The following is a 20248-nucleotide window of genomic DNA, read 5'->3' on the forward strand; positions in this document are numbered from 1 at the left end:
CCTTCTCTCTCCTCTACTGCATTGATTTCTGTGGTAAGCCATGCAATGGAGAAGGTGGACATTTAGCAGAACTTCCATCAGTATTCCCAGGCATAAACTCTATTCTAGTTTTAATCAGTAGAGAACACAGAATCAGATGGAAAATTTTATCTCCTAATAATAAATCTCTCAGAAAACAACATCTTTTCACTATGAAAACTGTAGCAACTGTAGCTAGTACTGTTTTTCAGATTTTCATTGAAGAAATATTTGAAAAAAAGAACCTACATAATTTCAACAGCCACAATTTTCAAATGTACTTTAAATGACATTTTAAATGCATATTACACAACTTTCTCCTAGCATGACTAGTACAGAGTTTTGCACTTCATTAAAGGATTTTTAAGCATCACTGTTGCTACAAGTTTTGAAAAAGGAGTAATTTCCAGATTCTGTAAATTTTGCCCTAGGAAACTAAATTCCAGGCATCTTACTTCTCATTCAAAAATTATGAACTCAAAAAGTCTTGATGTTATACACTGATCCTGCTACTAAAAACATTTCAGTGAGTCTCCTCCGCAGCTACTAGCCTCAGGAATAATACTTTTCTAGAAATATTGGGAGGTGAGAATCAAGTAAGAAAAAAAAAGAAATATATAGGCAACAATTTTTAATAGTAGTAAAATTTTTGAAGATAAGCAAAAACCAATCACTCCTCCTATACAAATAATAACACCATGTTCCAGAGGAATCTATACTCTAATGTGCTATCTCTCCAAATACTCAAATACTTTACTTTACATTATCAGTAGTCTCAAGTACATAACCAGATTTATTCACAAAAAAACCCATGGATAAGTGCTTGCAGGACTAGAACCTGTTAAGATTATACACAGAAGTCAAACAGATTTTAATGTTCTATGTTTTCTTTTCTCACTTTTTCCCCCTCTTTTACGTGTTTTAGTTTTTGCTTAGCAGTTGTGTGTACATAATCCGCTTTTAGGTTTCTGGCTTGCCTGTTATCCTTACCACCATTTACTGTTTCAATTTTTGACTTTTTTTTTTTTTTTTTTTTAAATCATCAAACCAATATTCAAGTTTTAATCTGTGCCACTCCACTCCAGCCCAGGCACAGATAAAACCTGAGAGTGCTGCAACACACATTCTTACAGTGCACAGGAACAATGCCCTGTGTCCAAAGGTCAGGCACTGTCTTGACAACCACTCGCATGACTATGGACAGAAATTTGTCTTTGAGTCACCATCCAGCCTGTGGGTGTCAGCACAGCAGCCATGTGGATGATAAACTGTCAGATACCTTGATATTGAAGGAAATGACTTAGCACAGCTCACAGCACCTCCCTGCAGCATCTTGGCTGCATTCCTCTGACCACCCTTACCACGTATGTTCACATCTCACAGTTCATGAGGAATACATTGGTGCATTTACATGTCTTTAGTACACTCACCACCTACCTGCAAGACAGCTGACATCAAACTGCAGTTACACTAACCACCATCTCGCACACATCCACAGAGTGGATGAACCCCAAGAACAACAGCAATTATACCTCAGAATTAAACAACAGAAGGAACAAAAGTACAATTAACATGCTCCTGCGCTCTCGGACCTGCTGGTCCAAGGCAAAGTCTCTCAGGATCTTAAAATGAGTACATTGACCTGCAAAGGCATGTGGTAAAGAAGAAATGAAAAGCCAAAGCCAAAGTAATGAAAAAGACAGAGGCCTGGGTGTGGAGGAATCATGCAACTATACAGTGAGGGGACTGCTCAGGTGGGGAATGGAGAAGAAAAGAATAATTAAAAAAAGAGTAACCTCAGCTTCAGCAGAAATCTTGGTAGTGCCGCATACTCTGAATTTGATATTTAGTTCTACCTTTCTGCATGAGCTTCTCTGCCCTGTCCCGAGTTCTGCAAGCTGGGAGCTCTGCACACCTAAGACTCCTTTCACCAATATGAACAACTGCATTGGAGAAAAGAATAGAGAAGGGTCTCAAGGCACACTATTTTCATAAACAATTAAGTCACTCCCTCCAGATGGATGATAACACACTTGCTTCTCCTGCTGGTGACCAAGGGACCTAAAAGTACAAAATAATTAGATAAGGAAGAAATGAGATTAATTAAGAATTTATTGAGCTTATCATGTGCTCAAGCAAAGGAAGAAATGAAATCAGGTGTTTCAGTTGCTGTTTCTGTGAAGGACACTAGATTTTGTGAGTGCCCATTAAAATGTTTTTATGGAGAGCATCTAGAAGACTTCTTATATCCTCACAACACAATGGAGTTGTTATTATGGGCAGTCTCACGTAGAGTTTTCCAAAACCATGGTAGCTGGAGGAATTTGATGATATGATAAGAAATCAGTAGATGGGAATTCACAATTGCAAGGGAAAATAAGCCTCCTAACTTCACTCCCAGTGAAGAATGGGGAGCAGAGGATCTCTTTTTGGTGAATTGTTAGAAGTGCTTATTAACGAAAAAAAACAAAACAACAACCCAAATCAAAAAACACCTGAATTCCATGTTTGGTAAATGCTCAAAGAAACTGCACAACAATGAATGCAATCATGTAGCATTCTACCTATCACAAGTGAAAGCGTTTCTACAATATCTATATTAATATGATCTCGCTGGTGACTCAGGGCAGCTCCAAGCAAAAGCATTTTTTTTATTAAGCACTTCATATGCCCCATTTACGCTTTACCAACAATAATAACAACAAAAAAACCCCCTATAATTCAATAAAGCCTATTTCTCAGGATTGAAAGCTAAAGAATAATAGAGGCTGCTCGAACTCTCCTAAGATACCAACAGCATCCTGCTATCTTTCTTAAATTCATCAAGGATGACGTTGGAATTATGACTCCCCAACAATTTAGCAAGCAATGCAATTTACACTTTTCTTAGTGTGATTGTTGTCTCAGGCTTGGAAATTTACACTCAATGTTGTTTTCACAATAACCGATATTTTAAATTGAAACTATGTAGAAAATTTCGTGTTCAAAATAACATCGATAACAAAACCCAGACGTACTTAGTCTTCCTGGACCGTTAAAGTTCTGCTTAACAGAATATACAAAGCTACACGGTTCTTGCTTTCTTTCTAGGAACTACTCTTGAAAGACTAGCATTTTATAAAGTCAGCTGGTATAATACATTGCAATATCTACTGAAAAACAAACCAAGATAAAACCCAGTTATGTTTTGTGAAGTTTCTCGAAGTACTTCAGGTTCTTGTCAAGTTACCAGCCTTTAAAAGGCCAGGAGAATTTTAATGAAATGACATACGTATATTTCATAGGACAAAAATATTCATCTACGAACAGTTAGTAACAGGTTCCCTTAAAGCATCCACTTGACATGGTTCAGTAATTGAAACACACACGCACGCTCCTTGTGGGCTGTTTTACATGCACGAGACACAGCCCTAGCACAGTGGAAACAGGCAACAGAATGAGAAGCCTCCGAGAGGATTTTATTTCAGCCCAGAAACAACACTAAGCAAACTTCATAAACAAATGCAGAACGAGCCGTAGCTCCTAATGACAAAAACAAAGCTCAGAGCTCAGCGTCCACTCGCACACTCTCTCTGCTGTTCCTCCCCGCACACAACCCCCGTATTTTACCCTGTTTACCCCGCTCTGTCGCAGCCTCGCTGCCCAGGTGGGGCACACGCGGGTCACCGGCACCGCCCGGGGCCGCGCCCGCCGCTCCCTGCGCCCCGCGCTGCTCCAGCGGCTTCACCGGCACCGTCCGAACTTCACACATTTAAACGTTTCGTGAAAGAAACATAAACACAACGCGACATATGGTAAAAAGAAAAAGTAACAGTAATAAACTGGAAAACCAGTAGTGTTTTAAAGGCTGGTTACGCACCGCTACCTGCGGGGCGGAGCGCTGAGCCCGCACCTGCCCAGCGCGTCCTCCCGCTGCTCCGCGCCCCGCTCGCCCCGCACACGGCTCGGGGGAGCAGTCGGGGAGCGGCCCCCGCGCCCCGCTCGCTGCCCACCTGGCCGGCGGCCGCAATGTCCCACAATGTCCCGCACTGTCCCCGCAGCGCCGCCGCCGCCACCTGCTGCTGCTGGCGCGGGGGCCGGGCCGGGCGGGCGGGGCGATGGCAGGGGCGGGCCGGGGCGGGGGTCGCTCGGGGCCGGTCCCCGCGGGGCTGTCCCGCACCTGACACCCAGGTGCGCCCAGCGGGGGCGGGCCGGGAGCTGCACCGAGCAGTGCAGAGGCGCCTCCTCAGCCTGCTTTGAAGTTTCTTCTTCGCCGCCCCTCCCCTCCTCGCTCTCAGCCCCCCTCAGCACTGCGGCGCTTCTCCCCTCCAGTCCCCCGGAGCCCCCGTCCGTCGTGGCCGGGCTGTGGCTGTCATTGCCGGCGGCCCCTCAGTGCCCCGGCTGGGCGGGGTGCGCTCGGCCCCCGCCGGGCGCTCCCCGTTCCTGCAGAACCCCGCGGGAGCGCTGAGCGGCCGTGTGCGGTGACGAAGCGGTTAAAGCCGAGCGGCTCCGGCAGCGGGCGGAGGTTTGTGCCGTGCCGGCCGCCGTCCCGCAGTGCCCGCCCCGCGCAGCGCCGCCCGATTCAAAGCGCAGCGATGGCGGAGCAGGGCCTGGGCATGGCCTCCATGATCCCCGCGCTGCGGGAGCTCGCCGGGTAGGACGGGCCCTGTGTGTGTGCGGGGCTGCGCTGCGGGGCGGGGGAGGAGGAGGAGGAGGTTCCTGCCCCGCTGCTGTGCGGGGTGTCCCGGGGCCGGGCCCGCGCCTGCCCCTCAGCTGGTCCCCTGTCCCGCCACCTCCCAGGGTTTGTGTGCGCTCACTGTGAATCGAACGACCTGGGACGTGTTTGGCTCTGAAGTTTTAGTGGCAGCACGAAATGCGCAGCTTTGTTCTATATTAGTCAGGGGGCTGATGTTAAGGCACAACTGTATGTTGGAGATGTGACCTGACAAGAGCTGACTGCCTTCTCAGTCCTCTGAGCAGTCTGACACTTCTTACCCGGTCATCTGTACCTGGTCAGTTGAATAATTCTGGTTAGTTCAAAGAGTGAAATAGGTTCTTAATCTTGCTTTTTTTCTGCACCAAATCTGGTTTCTTCCATGGTAGTAGCATGGGGATAAATCCTTTGGTTTGTTAGATGTGGATTTAATATATATCAAACATAATTACATAACTAAAGGCACTTAAGGTCATTATAAAACTTTTGTACTTCTGAAGACTAAAGAGAAGGAGTGACAGGCTAGTCACTAAAACAAGAAAATTAAAAAAAAAAACAAAAACCAAGAAATCAATTTGTGTTTCCTTTAGAAGACTTCTAGAAGAAAACAAATCAGTGTTTAATATTGTGTTATTGAGATAGACTTCAAATAATTACTTTGTACTTTAAAATTGATAACATCAAAATATTGTACTTTTAATTTTAGTGCTAGCCCAGAAGAATACAACACAGTTGTGCAGAAACCAAGACAAATCCTCTGCCAGTTTATTGACAGAATTCTTACAGATGTAGATGTTGGTAAGCATTACATCCCTGTCTTTTAAAATTATCTGCTTTATGCTTTAAGTAATTCCTGCCAAAAATACAAGTTACAACTCTCATTCTCAGAAAGATTTTGTTAAATACAATACCCTTTGTGACTTATTTTTGTAATAAATTCTGTATTTTCTGTTATGATGTGAAGTTACCTAAGTGAAAAAAACCCTAAACACACACACATACACACCTCCAAAAAAGGAGAGGGGAAATGCAGTGCAGGCTTGTATGAATACAGGTGCTGGCAACACTGAAAAGCAGGAGTATCATGTACTGTGATTGTTAATGAATAATATAACTTGCAATTCTTAATAGTCACGTGTCTTTCAGAATTGAAATACTTTGATGTAAACAGCTTTATTTTTAATATTAGAATTCTAACAAAGCCTTATTTTAGTACTCTCTAAATAATGTTAAGGTTCCAATTATTACAGTATTTCACCGACATTTTGATAATTATGAAATACATACACTATTGAAGTATCATTTCAATTATCTGTACACTTGCATCCAAGAGAATCAGAGTAAGGGTAACTTACTCTTTCCAAGCTGTAATTTCTTGTAGCTGTCTCAGTAAGACTGATACTTTGTCTAGTGAATTGATCAATTCATACCCATGTTACTCTGTAGGTGATGCATTCATTAATTCTTTTACAGTACTGAAAGGAAAGGCTGTAAAAATAAAAATCCAATCTGCTTTATATACTACTTTGAATACATAAGTGTTGTATTTTATCATTGCCATATCAATTTTCTGGATAACTGCTGTCTGAATCTCAGATAGTTTCCTTCTTGTGCTAGCTAACCCTGTGGAATTCAATGGGATTCAGATACCTGTTTCAAAGGAGCAGCGTTAGATATGTTTAGTGTTTTGTTAAACTTCCTGCTTCAGTAAGCTGGATTTACCATTTAAGAACTTGTATTTCCTGAAGATTTAGAACAATTCTCAGAGTTGTTTCTCTACTAGGACTATAAACCTAGGGAAATGTTAGGTATTTGCTGTTCTTCACTCATCACACAGTTGGATAGGATGTTAACTGAATGTTAGTGAATGTGATGTTAATAATATTTAATGAGAAATTTATATTTCTCTTCAGACAGTTTGGAGTCACACAGAGGGTTGTACATATGCACAAAATCATCTTCATGGATTAAAAAAGCATACTCTCAATAAATAAATAATTTGGGAGGTTCAAAACCGTATCATAGTGTTTTATATATATAAAAATATCCTCATTAGGTGTGAACAAAATTTGTGAAGTTGATTTATTACCATGCTAATTCAAATTGTTGTCTGCTTTTTTCTTTTTGAAGTTGCTTTGGAACTCATTAAGAAATCAGATTCGCAGCCAAGTTCTGTAATGTTGCTTGATTTTATTCAATATATCATGAAATCTTCCCCCCTTATGTTTGTAAATGTGGATGGAAATCAGGAGGAAACAGAATGCAGTTGCATTGGTGAGTTTGTTAAAAATGTTATGTTGAAGCTTGGTATTTTCAAGATTTAAAGTTGTGGACATCATCCAAGAGAACAGAAACAGGAAAAAGGCAGGTGTGGAAGTTTGTTACAAATTTATAAGTGAATATGATGATTAGACTTAGAATATCATGAATGGATTTGCACTTGTGATAATGGCAGTTTATCGGGACAGATTTTGATGTTATTCATTCCCGTTGCATAGTGGTATTACCTGGCTCATGTTGATGAGAAATGCTGTACTCGTTGCCTGAGGGGTTTTTTTAGGCAGAGGAAAATGGCTGGAACCACCTAGTGAAAATGTGTGTCTTCCATTCCCACCCCAACCCCTGTGTGCTGCTCCCTTCTCTTTCCTGTTTTTCAATGGGATCTGCTGAATAAATGTCCCAGTGAAGGCTCTGTTTACTAGGCCTACATGCATTTATCTCAAGTTTTCCTTTCTTTTACTGATAAGCAATATGCTCTCAGGGAGGTGCTCATTAGGAGACTGTGGGTTTTATCTTAATAATTTTCCATTTGCTGTTTCTCTTTTATTGTCCTAGAATTTAGTAACTGGATCATAACAAGGCTTCTACGAATTGCTGCAACTCCAAACTGCAACACATTGCACAAGAACATTTGTGATGTCATTTGCTCTTTACTTTTTCTGTTTAAAATGAAGAGTTGCTCCATTTTTGAAGTACTAACTAAAGACTTGCTGCAGCTTTTCCAAGACTTAATCATCTTGCACGAAAGAGATGCGCAGAAACATCCCAGGGGAAATGGACTGATCTGGCCAGTGACTGTAAAGAGATTTTCAAGCAGTATAAGTGACAAAGTGGGATATTTAAGATTGGCACCGTTACAGCTGATGGGTATGCCCAATGTAGAATGTTTGGAGGTTATATTAATGTCTATTCTGACAGATATTGTTGCAGATGTGTTTTTTGTCAGACAAGATATTATTCTCTGGGGGATAGGCTGCTCCCTGTTGGAGTATGGCAGTCCAAAAGTTAAAACTTTGGCAATGAAGTTTCTGGTGAAGTTAATTCATTTAGGAGGACCTCCAGAACAACTGGCCAGTGTTTTCTTCACGGTCTTTTTTGAAATTCTGCAGTCAGCCCTTGAAATGGATACTGAGGAATCAGAACTCTTTGGAGAACCACTCTTACTGTTAGTGAGGACATTGTTGCCTTTTGAAGCAGATTCTTACAAAAAGATTGAACCTGTCTACTTCAATATGCTGCTGGAGAAGCTCTGTGCACTGTTTGAAGGGGATGTGTTTAGGTGTCTTCAGTCTGAAAAGCTGAAAACTACTTTTTGCCATATACTGCAGTATTTTCTGGAATTCATTCCAGCTGGCTATGAATCCGCCTTACAAGTAAGAAAAGCCCATATCAGTACCATATGTGGGATTTTTGTGAATGTGGTTGGAACTCAGGAGGAACAAGAGGTAGGTTAATTTTAAAAACGGTGTCTGTTATGTGAATAGATCAGATACAAAAACCTATACAAAGAAGAAAATTCAGGAAATGCTATTTTTAGTTGCATATTTAGGTTAATACTCCTTGTTTTTTAACTGTTTCATATGTTTGTACAGGTCAGAATTCTTTGATCAGTTGAATGTAGCTGGACTCTTATGTTTTTTAGATGTATTAAACTGTTGATAAGTTATGCAGGCAGAACTGTCTGTAATCATAAATAACATCATAAAAGTATAAAATGGGAGTAAGGCCCAGAGTACACTCATACTTTATAAATAATTTCCATTCTTCTGAGTTCTTACTTTCTAGCCATATGCTTTTATCATGTTTGTTAGGGGCAGGTAGACAGAAAGGTGTTGATGTGCTGAATGTTCCCTCTACTCTATGCATTCATGTGTGTATTGTATCTGTTGTCTCTTAAACTTTGTGTGTCTGCCTTGCTACCCTTTGGTAGCAAGGTATTATGGCAGGAACTGGGAAACAGCTGTACAAGCTGCATCCTCTCTGGTAGTAACACAGGAAACTTCATTGCTTATGAGAGCTTTCATCTTATAATTAAGTTTTTAGACAGAAAGGTTTTTAAGAACTTTGTTACCGTAATATTTTGAAATTTTGCATTTTAAGTCAGAAGCAATAATAGCACATCTTTGGGAAGTAAGGCAGAGCATACATCATGGTACCTCTGTTGTTTTTCCATCCCAGTATCTGGTGAGTCCACTTTATACGGTGTTAAAAACACAAACAGAAGAAATCTTTCAGGAGCTTCATGAGAACCAACAAGAGACTTCTGACACTGATGGGTGGAGCAGCAGCAGTGATGAAGTTCCAGAGAAAAGGCGACGACTAAGCCTCCCCACAAAGCATCCAAAGAAATCACCTACCCCTTCAATGTATGACACTTATTCAATAAGTACCTTTATAGTAGTTTGGCTCTTGAATAATAAATAACAACTTTTTTAGGCAGTTTATTCTTAACAACCAGATTGAAATATCTGCTGGGGAAAAAATCCAAGTGATATTTTGAAGGATCAAAATCTACAGTGATTTTTAAGCCAAGCTTTAGTTAAAGAGACTGTATTTTTAATATATTCAGTGGAAATTATTATCATTTTTACCTACTGAGAACAGAAAAGCTGAGAACATCCATACAAAGTGACAGAATCATGTGTGTGGCTGTGCTGTTAAGCTGGATGTACTTAAAGCAGATCTGGTTGAGTCAAGTTGAGAACAGGTAAACAAAGCCAGTTCTCTCAGCCTCTGCTTGTGCTGTGCTTCAGCTCCCTGATTTTCTTGGACTTGCTCCAACTGTTGATCTTTCTTGTATTTGGGCACTCAAAACTGACTTCATGCTGTACTCCAGCTGTGGGCTCATGATCAGCCTTCACTCCTGAGTACAGCCCAGTATGACCTTCTTTGCAACAAGGTCACACTGCTTTATTCAACTTTTCCACCAGTCCACCGGGTCACTTTCTGCAGAGCTCCTGTACAGTCAGTCAGCCCTCAGCCCGTTCTGTTCCATCAGGGATTTTGTGTCAGTTGCAGGACTTGTCCTGTGGACCTTCATGAAATTCTTGCTGGCCTAGTTTTGTAGCCAGTTGAAGTCTTCTGAAATAACAGCTCTCCTTTTCTCCACAGAGCTGCCTCTCTGTGTGGAAAGAAATCGAGGGCAGGATTTGCCCTTGGTAAATTTCTAATGGCCATTTACAGTCACCTTCCTATCCCTCATGCAGGTAGAAATGAGTTCAGGGAAGACTTTTTCCATAACCTTCCCCAGGACTGAGGTTAGGCTAACAGGGCTAGAGGATTCCTTGGATCCTCCTTGTTTTGCCTTTCTCAAAGATGAGTGTAAGTGTTTGGCTTTTTATGGTCACCAAGACCTTTCAAGGATTGTAGAGTTATGGCTTTATAGCCTTTCATTCTGATTTGAGTCATACTGAAATTCAGAGTTAGTCTCTGTTCCTCCCAAAGAACACATTTAAGCTAAAGCTTCATTTGGTATATTCCTAATCCTGTATCAAACATGGTTTAGCACTGGTTTTATTATGATGATTTATCTTTTCTGAAAAAAAGTATGTGTTGGAAAACAATTAATATGGTCAAATTACAGACGTAGCCCTGTGAACATGAAACTGAAGAGCTCTCTCTGGAATGCCATCACTGAGAAAGCTGCATCCCTAATATCCATCCTTGAGAAAGATGTTCTGCCAGTGGATGTTCTCCAGACTGTGGAAGGGATTGCTGTGGTTCTGCGACTGGCTGCTCTGGGCATAGTTCATTGTTCTCCCCCAACAAATTCTGCCAGGTAAAGGCACCAAGGAGAAACTGTGAGACCAATAGTTTCTTGTAACTGTCCTTAAGATTGGCGTAGATTACTTTAATGCTTGTCCATGTATCAGCGTAAGTGTTGGATAAGTCCTGTATGTTTCAAAGAAATACACTTTCATAATAACTTTGCTTGCAAGCAGTACAATATTAAATGTTTATAATGTGTTGAATTGATCATGTGATTTCTGTTTTAACAGTATCGATCATAAAGTATTTCATCCGTGTAACTCTGGCACATCTTCTCCAAGCTCCTCAGATTCAGTGGTGAATACACAGTTCAAGTGGATTTCCTCTGATTTTATCACAAGAGTAGTGCAAGTCTGCAGAAACCTATTAGAGGCTGCTACACAGGTTGTTAATCTAGAACAAGTGATTGACAGAATAGTGAAAATCTTTGATGCCTTGCTGTATGCACAAGGTGAGAAATCCTTTAAACTAACATGTCTTTTACTGTATTTGTGAATTAGGAATGCGTCCGACTGTGTTAGTCTGTTGTGGTAGAGGTACTGAAATTCTAGATCTTGTGCCAGTATTCAAAGTCTTGTAAAAAAAAACTAAATAAAGTAAAAAAATAACATTATTCTCTTTTAGGGAGCTTAATTTGCATTCCTTTTTGAACATGTTTTACTTCTCTTTGTCTGTACTTCTACTGATTTTTATCTGACCAAGAGAGTAAACGAGGACAGTGAAAATACATAAGAAAGGAACAAACTTCAGGCAGTTTTCTTTTTAAAACACACAGAGGCAGCATGCCTTATTATCTTAGTTCCACTCAATTTCTAAGCTTGTGACCAGATTCAGCAATGTGCCATGCAGGAATTGTACCAAAAATATAAAATACTTGCATGTTTTTTTAAAAAAGTAACCAGGGTGTAGGATGGAGGACAGACTCTAAGACTGTAGAGTTATTTTGAGTTTAGCTTTTTAGACATCCCAGAGTCCACCTAAAAGTCTTCACACAAATCCAGAAATACCCAACTTCATTCTGCTGCTCATGTATTACATTCTGTCAGATGTTTAATGAGGTTTTTAGGTTATTTTGATGTAGCACTACAAGATTTATTATTACGTGTCTAAAATGTAGGATATCAACATGTGGGAATAGTGATACTAATCTTTGTTGATAGAAAAAGTAACATTTTGTTGCGAATTAAGAACATAAAATGTTTTATAAACTATACAGTGGTGAAAAAGTATATTTTTGTTGTGGTTTTTTGGTTTTTTCCCCTAGTGAAAACTCCATTGAGTGATCAGACTCTTGATAACTTATGTGCATTGCTGTCTCTGCCCTGGATTTACAACCATCCTGATGATTCTTGTTTTAAGCCATCTATGTTTGGGTTTGATCCTCTAGTTTTGAGTCAAAAAACTGCACAGAGTTTCTGTAAGTATGTTAAAGTATGTAAAACCTAATATCACTTTGGAATGATTTTTCTAAAGCAAAATTATTTTCTTTCCCCTCCTATGGTGATTGATGGTATTAAAATTTTAAATCAAGTAATTGTTTGCTTTGTTTTTTCCCTTTAGCACTCCAAACTCAGTCATACTGTGTGCTCCTTCTGTCTCTCTTCCCAAGAAACATTCATCTGGATTGGAGAAAATCCATTTATCATTGGGCACTACAAAGTCCCCATGAAGTAATTCGGGCTACTTGTGTGAAAGGATTCTCTCTTCTGCTTCATCCCACAAGTGTGCAGTCCTGCAGCACGATTCCCAAAGCACTTTTGTATGTATTGATACTGCTTTTCTGGGTTTGGGCAAGAGGAAAACCAGACAACTAAGAAATATAGTACAAGCACCAAAAAAAAAGTTAATTTCTATTAAATCCAGAATTTGTTAGATCTCAATTACAGAAATCATAAAATATCAACAGGATAGGTGTATGTGATGTCTATATGACAGAACAGTGTTCAATTACCATGTCAGTATGCAAGTTCCTTCCCTGGCTAGAGGGCCCCATTTAAATTAAGGAGGAGAAAGGAGCTGTCTTTGTCAGTGAAATCTATGCCATATTTGTCCATATGTCTCTTACAATTTTTCCAGTTTCTTTACCTTTTGTATATATGTCTTGGTGTCTTCTGTCCTTTTGTGTTAGTCTTCAGTTTCTTTATGACCTGCCAGACTCACCATGCTCATCGTGCTACTTCAAATATTTAACAGAATGTGAGGGTACTCTGAAAAGGACAAAGATAATTGAGACAGATCCTTAAATTGTCCTGATAGTACTGTCAGTATAGTTAGAGAATTTAGACAGTGTAGAAAACAAGTTTCTAGGTAAATGATCTACTAAAATAATTTCATTTTTGTTTCCCTTTCAGAAATCAAATCAAAGATGAGTCTGAGCTGGTCAAGGAGGCTTGTGCTGCTATAGTGGGGAAATTATCTTGCTGCCTTTCTGGTACATTCTGTGTACAACCCTCCTTGGCAGACTCTGCTATCAAACATGTTACTCATGATATTCTGTGTAGCAGCCTCACTGTGACTTCTACTCATGGAAAAACTTGTTCTGTGCAAGCCTGTGTTTTCAAGCCATTTCTTGTTCTCCTTGAGAGTAAAGCACCCAGTTCAGTAAAGCTAGGTATGTGGCTTTACCTTTATTAACATTTTATACTTCCATATTCTGTACCTTTCTCCATTCCTTTTATTCTATATTGGGTTTTTTATAGCTATAACTTGAAGTGTTGTATTTCAGTTGATATCACTGCTAATGTTTAATATTGTCATTAATATTCTTGTAAACTACCTTGGCTTAATTTTGGTCTATGACTATATCTAGAGCTGTAATAATTGATAAAATCTGAATTTTAAATAGCTTTTCTGTTTTACAGTGTTTACTCTTTTGATTAAAAAAAGTATAGTGTGCTTTATGGCTTGCTTGCATCACTGTTTTGTGCACTTCAATAGATTTTGAAAAGGTATTAAAAATATATTTTCCTTTCTTCCTCCAACCATACCACTCAGCATTTATACAAAATATACCTCATCTTTGCAAACATCTGGATTTTAACACTGATGAGTCCAGTGTGAAGATTCTTGTTGGGTCTTTATTAAATCTAATGGAAGATCCAGACAAAGATGTAAGAGTGGCTTTCAGTGACTGCATAAAGAACATACTAGAATCCTTAGACTCTGAGGAAGGATTCATAAAAGAGGTGAATTCATATTTATTTTGGGGTTTTTGAGTTTGTGTGTCTTGTTTCACTAATGTCAAACACTAAAATTATTTTTTTGTTTGTTTTCCTGTGTACCAGCTGTTTGTTTCAAGAATGAAAGAAGCCTATACAAATGCCAAATTATCAAGAAATAATGAGCTTAAAGATACCTTGATTCTCACAACAGGAGATATTGGAAGGTATTTTTGATAGTGTCTTGAAAATTGCCCAGTCACGTCAGTTTGTGGTGCAAAGTAACCTCTTGTTCAAGTGTAAGATTAAATTACTGATTTTGAAGTCAGCCTTTGTCCAGAACCTGCTGCAACTGTACAGAGCTGTCGATTCATAGGGACTGTTCCTCAGTTTCTTCTGCCCTGTCACAGGAGGTGCAGATAAGCCTTGCAAATACAATGAAGAGGCATTTTGCATATTTCTTTTTCTTCTGCTTGCTTTGTAAGGGCATCAAAAGGAGATTTGGTACCATTTGCCCTCTTGCATTTGTTGCACTGTTTGCTGTCCAAGTCGGCTGCCGTGGCCGGAGCAGCGTACACAGAAATCCGCGCCCTGGCAGCAGCCAAGGCCATCAAACTGCAGGCTTTCTTCAGTCAGTACAAGAAGCCCATCTGCCAGGTAAAAAGTTGGTGGTTTAGAAAGGCATGTGTTTAGGATCTTTGTGTGTATTTTGAAAATAGTATTAAAGGTAAAAGCTGCAGTATTTTTACAAGGTGAAATCTCATAGGATGAGGAAGATGATTTCAAGAAAAAAAACCCCTACAAATATTCAGGAAGGAATGGGAAATGTTTGACTTTGTCTTGATCTTCCCTTGACAATATTGCTTCTCTGTTTTATTCCCTAGATGCTGTCATTCCGAAATAGAGGGTCTGTATGGTTTCTTGCATTATCTAGTTCTATTGCTGCAAGACACTATGATTTAAAATTGGAATTGAAGTCAGCATTTTACAGGGATAATTCTGACATGATTGATTTGGGGTTTTTGTTCTACCCATTACCTAAAGACACAAGTTCTGTTTAAAAAAAAAATTGTCAAAATCAAACTTTTCTAATTTTGAAATTTTTTTTAAATAATGCAATATTTGAATCTAGGGTTGCAAAACTGAATGTAATTATTAAGTGGATGATAGTCCAATTCTATTGCAAAGTAATAATCATAGATTTCTGCATCATAAATGAGAGAGAAAACCAGATATATAGAAAGAGGAGTAAAACTCTTCTGTTTAGTTTTAGGGAGCAAACAAGGGAAAAATAATACTAAATATCTATTTCTTCATGCTTAGTTTCTAGTGGAATCCCTGCACTCCAGCCAGATGGTGGTGTTGGGTTCTCCATGCCAGGGCAATGAGCTGCAGAAACAAACAGCTGATCACCAGAGAGAAATGGCTCTGGACATGTTAACTGAGATTGCCAGTGTGTTTGATTTTCCAGATCTAAATCGCTTTCTCTCGGTAAGTTGGTCAGTCCTTTCTATTTTTGATATTTTGTCTGTGTGCTTGTGAACTTCTATATTAATCCACAATTTTTCTGTGATTGTCAAAGATCTGGGGTTTTTTTCTCTAGTTACTGTTGTTTGTTATAAAGTAGACTACTTTGTGATTGCTGCAACTGGGAGCTGAAATACAGAGGATCAGTTTTATCAAGGAGTTAGAGGGATGGCCATAATGCTAACCCAAGTGTGACAGATAATGAGCAAAGATCTAGAATACTCATTAAGTATATCTGTATTAGTGATCTGGTGCTCTTGGAGGGATCCTTTGTAAGGTGTGATTTTTGCATGGTGCCAGCTTTCTTGTTTCAAATGAGGAAAACTCCTGTTCTGTGGATTCTGCTCTTTCTGATCTGGTTAGATATCTGTTTTACTGGAAGACTAAGTAGCTTCATAATCATACCTGTATTTTGCTTGTTAATAGATGAGAAATGCACAACTGTTACTAAGCAGTGTTCTAGTTGAATGGTAGGTTGGGGGGAATACGTGTACATGTTTTATGTGGGCATGTTGGTTTTTTGTTTTGTTTTGGGGTTTTCTAAGATTTCCATATGTGGAGAATCTGAATGGACACAAAAAATGCCAGCTCACTTCTTACTTACTTGTTTCTTAGTATTTGATTAGGTGAAGCAGCTCCTGAAGTAATTAGTTCTATCTACATTTTTACTTGGTATTTCCATCTCATTAAAGTTCTTAATTAATACCTATGGTCATACTTACGACCAGAGATGTGTGTTGTGGTGCTGACACAAATGGAACTAAGCTTAATCCTGGGGTTTTGGAGGGGTTTTTTGTTTGTTTTTTTCCACTAACTGCTGTTCTTAATTTGCCAGCGGACCCTGCAGGTTCTGCTTCCTGACCTTGCAGCCAAGGCCAGTCCTGCAGCCTCCACACTCATCCGAACCATCGCAAAACAGCTGAATGTCAACCGAAGAGAGATTTTAATCAACAACTTCAAATACATCTTCTCTCACTTGGTCTGTTCCTGCACCAAGGATGAGCTTGAGCGGGCACTTCATTACCTCAAGGTAAACTGGCATTTGCTCTATTCTACCTGCAGGTGAGGAGCAGCCATTGATGCAGTGACCTTTCTGCTTTATTTAAGGTATTGCAAAGCATAGAGTAGGACACTGTATATGCAGAAATTTTGTTCTTGTTATTTATAATCAGTTCTGTTGTCTCTGAGGAATGGTTATAAGATACTTTATGAACTTGATAAATTCTAAAAACCTGGTTTGTCTGGCATTTTGCTGAATGGAAGCTTTTTCTTTGGTTTCCATAATAAATCAACCAGAGCCCAATGCCTCCTGTTTCTCAATGTGCTAATTTCATTGTGATTAAATGAAGACTTGGTTTCTGTTTGCTGTTTGATTATAGAATGAGACTGAGATAGAACTGGGCAGCTTGCTGAGGCAGGACTACCAGGGGCTGCACAATGAGTTACTGCTGCGCATAGGAGAGCACTACCAGCAAGTCTTCAATGGCCTGTCAATATTGGCTTCATTTGCCTCTCATGATGATCCCTATCGGGGACCCAGAGAAATAACATCACCTGAACAGATGGTAAGGACATCAAAATTTTCTGGTTCAGTTTTGCTCAATAATTGTTTCTTTTTGTCCATTGTGAGAGTGAAGACATTTTGGTATTATTCGAGACAAAAAGGCTGGCATTTTGTATGAAGTGTTCCTGGAACAGGGAGATATATACCAAGTATGCATAAAACCAAATCAAAACAAACAATGCCCAAACAAACCCACAACACACACATGCAATTCCCAAGTTACTATGAAAACAACAAACCCCACAGCCTAATAGGGATGTCTGTCATTAACACTGGTATTTAAGTAGCAGTGTATGTATTTGGGATTCTTCTCATTTGTCTTTCAGAATTAGCATTTCATACCTGCTTTTTAATTTCTTAATCTTAGGAATGGGTTAATAGTAAGACTATTTGGGTTTTTTACCCTTTTTTTTTTTTCCTCCACAGGCTGATTATCTGCAACCTAAATTGCTTGGTATCTTGGCTTTTTTTAACATGCAGTTACTGAGTTCCAGTGTTGGCATTGAAGATAAAAAAATGGTGTGTAAAATTAATTTTTAATATTAAAACAAAAATAAACAAGGGCTATTTTGATATTCCGGACTTACTTGTGTGTCATGCAACTGTCACTGAAGTCTCAATGATACTGAAGTTCCAATATAATTCTTTAAAACTGATGCTGTTACTTTTTGTTTTGTTTCTGTAATGGTCAGATAATGTACATATTTCAGTCAGACATGGTATATGTAACAAGTCACTCAATGAGGAATTACAGAGGAGGAAAAGTGTGTTATTTTTAATGCGTGAAACAAACAACAGTGGGAGGATGAGGGAATACTGGAGAAAGCTGGAGTTACTGCAGGGAACAGGGTTATATAAGGGCACCAAAGAGCAAAGGTACAATAAGATGCAAATCCAAGAGAAACTGGACTTTACTAGTTTTGCTTCTCACAGAACAGCTCCTTTAAGCTTTACAGTAATTTAGAGAAAGTAGAGCTCACAGCTCGAGACAAAGTGTGAAAATTTTGCTGAGGCAGTGCTTCTAAGCACAGGACCAGGCTTGTAGCCACCTCACAGAGAGTGCAGGTGATTTCTGCAGGAAATTTTCGATGCTACAGTGGATATAACCTTTACATTGATAGACTATATTTTCTCTGGTGGTTTTTTGCTTCTCAGGTATTCATGTTGAGATGCTCTCATTTTTGTAGCCCCATGTCTTCACACTTTATAAATTTCCTAATTTGTATAGCATTTCTTTTGCTGCACCTGCTATTATTTCTATCTTTTCTTGTTCTGTTTTTTGTTCTTAGTGAGTTTCCCCTTGCATGACCTTTCCTCAAGCTCAGGTTTATTCCCATGTTACTGATCTGTCATGCTGGACATTGTACTGCCTTGTTAGGGGTAGTGTTACTGGGACTGAAATATCTCCTGCGTCTCAGTATTTCTCTTCTGTCAGTGACAACTGAGCTATTACCTGTTCCTGACACTTGCAATCACTTCTGCTGGAAATTGTATGTCACATCTGTTGGTGTTTTGTTGCTTTGCTTTGTTGGGTTTGGGCTTGTTTCTTTTCTTAAATGCAAGTTTATTTATTTTCTCTCTATTTCCTAGGCCTGCTCTTTTCAGCTTTGGATATATAGTCAATCTTGTCTTAGAACAGACATCTATAATAACTAACCCCTTTAGTGTCCACAGTTCTTCCCTCATCAATTTGTCAATAGCCTAAATAACATGGTTTCTTGTTACAATTCTGTCATTAGAGATTCCCTTTCATTCTCTTTTTTTTCTAAACCCAAATTCTATATTGAAACATCAAACTGATTTTGATGTCTTATACAGCATGATTTCTTAAACAGAGGTAGCCTGATTTTTTTAGAAAATATGGCTTGTACATGTTTTCCTGAGTATCTAATACACTAAAATGCCTTTTCTCTATGTCTAGGCTTTAAATAGTCTTAGGTCTTTAATGAAGCTCATGGGGCCCAAACACGTGAGTTCAGTTAGAGTGAAGATGATGACTACACTGAGAACAGCTCTGAGATACAAGGATGACTTTCCAGAACTGTGTTGCAGGTGAACTGATGGTGTACCAAAGCAGTGGCATACCTGCTGTTTCTGTCCTTCAATGTACTGGTTTGTTTTGTTCTGGACAATAATCTAAACCACAGAGCTGAAACAGCTTAAAATGCTTTTCTTGACTCACCTAAAATGTCTTATGCAGAGAAGAACCATTGATTACTGTTGTTTTGTTGTCTTTTCTTGTTTAGAGCCTGGGATTGTTTTGTTCGAAGTCTGGACCATTCATACCTTGGCTCCTTGCTTAGCCATGTGATAGTGGTGTTATTGCCCCTTATTCATATCCAACCCAAGGAAACTACAGCAATATTCCACTTCCTCATAGTTGAGAACAGGTACTGTTCAAAATATTTTCAGTTATATGGATTAAATCCTGTTACAGGAATGGAGATAACCCTAAATTTAAGTTGTGCAGCACTGAGATGAGAAAACTTATTTTTCTGCTAAATAGGGCATCTTTCTATACATTTGCACTTCTCTAAAATGTGTTTAGATCTTGAAATCTGGCAAACAGTAACCTCATCTGAAAAGGTGTTTTTATATTGTCCTTATAAAAATACACGATGCTGTGGCAGAGTTACAACGCAGTCAGATACTTAACCCTGCCAGGTTTCTTTGAGTCTGTGTTTTTTCTGCTGGGATGGAAAATCACTTCCCTCTACAGAATAATGATGATTGCTCACATTTGCTCTAAGCTAGAGAGAAGTGTAGAGAGTTGGAAATGAGTTCTTTGTTTTCTTCAATAATTAGAGTTATAATTATGAAGTGGACAGATTATAATGTTGAGTAAGATTTCATACATTGTCTTCAAGTGGTCACACCAACTGAAAATAAAATCAAGGTTTAATAAAAAGTAATTTTTTTGACAACGTTTTTGAAGACAATGTTAATTCTTTTTCATCTTATATTTTATAGCTTAAAAGTAAGTATGTGGGGGTTTTTTTCTGGTAGGAATGTTGATAGTTATTATCTTGATTACTTTTGTTGGGCTTTCATTTTTTTTTGCATTCTATCATACCAACAGTTTTCAAAACAAAAGTTGGCAATAGGAATAATAAAGTTCTTGTCTAAGGGCATAGTAGCAAAATTGAAAGAGGTTTCTTCATTGCTTTCTTTGGATGGGTTTTTTAAGAATTTTCTGATCCAACTAATGTTTGCTATATTCTTTGCAATATTTTTGGTAAC

General features: G+C 39.0%; 2 protein-coding genes across 3 annotated transcripts in view; one reads left to right on the forward strand and one right to left on the reverse strand.

The window, feature by feature from the left end:
* PLS1 (plastin 1) overlaps positions 1–4091 on the reverse strand; it is a 43248-nt gene extending 39157 nt beyond the window's left edge. The window contains exon 1 of the mRNA XM_027650452.1: positions 4011–4091. The gene's annotated coding sequence lies outside the window, so the exon portion shown is untranslated. The remainder of the gene's footprint in view (positions 1–4010) is intronic.
* Positions 4092–4552: 461 nt separating this feature from the next.
* Positions 4553–20248, forward strand: part of ATR (ATR serine/threonine kinase) — a 38733-nt gene continuing 23037 nt past the window's right edge. For both annotated transcript variants that reach the window (XM_027650636.1, XM_027650635.1), the window contains exons 1-19: positions 4553–4651; positions 5418–5509; positions 6842–6985; positions 7547–8436; positions 9170–9357; positions 10575–10769; positions 10990–11210; positions 12024–12176; positions 12320–12518; positions 13111–13370; positions 13754–13944; positions 14044–14144; positions 14403–14574; positions 15241–15408; positions 16280–16474; positions 16824–17009; positions 17435–17527; positions 18930–19060; positions 19255–19398. In XM_027650636.1, coding sequence (XP_027506437.1) covers positions 4593–4651; positions 5418–5509; positions 6842–6985; positions 7547–8436; positions 9170–9357; positions 10575–10769; positions 10990–11210; positions 12024–12176; positions 12320–12518; positions 13111–13370; positions 13754–13944; positions 14044–14144; positions 14403–14574; positions 15241–15408; positions 16280–16474; positions 16824–17009; positions 17435–17527; positions 18930–19060; positions 19255–19398 — 3782 coding nt within the window. In that variant the 5' untranslated portion in view covers positions 4553–4592. The remainder of the gene's footprint in view (positions 4652–5417; positions 5510–6841; positions 6986–7546; positions 8437–9169; positions 9358–10574; positions 10770–10989; positions 11211–12023; positions 12177–12319; positions 12519–13110; positions 13371–13753; positions 13945–14043; positions 14145–14402; positions 14575–15240; positions 15409–16279; positions 16475–16823; positions 17010–17434; positions 17528–18929; positions 19061–19254; positions 19399–20248) is intronic.

The sequence above is a fragment of the Corapipo altera genome, unplaced genomic scaffold, assembly GCF_003945725.1.
Source record: "Corapipo altera isolate COAL_440 unplaced genomic scaffold, ASM394572v1 54, whole genome shotgun sequence".
Taxonomy (NCBI): domain Eukaryota; kingdom Metazoa; phylum Chordata; class Aves; order Passeriformes; family Pipridae; genus Corapipo; species Corapipo altera.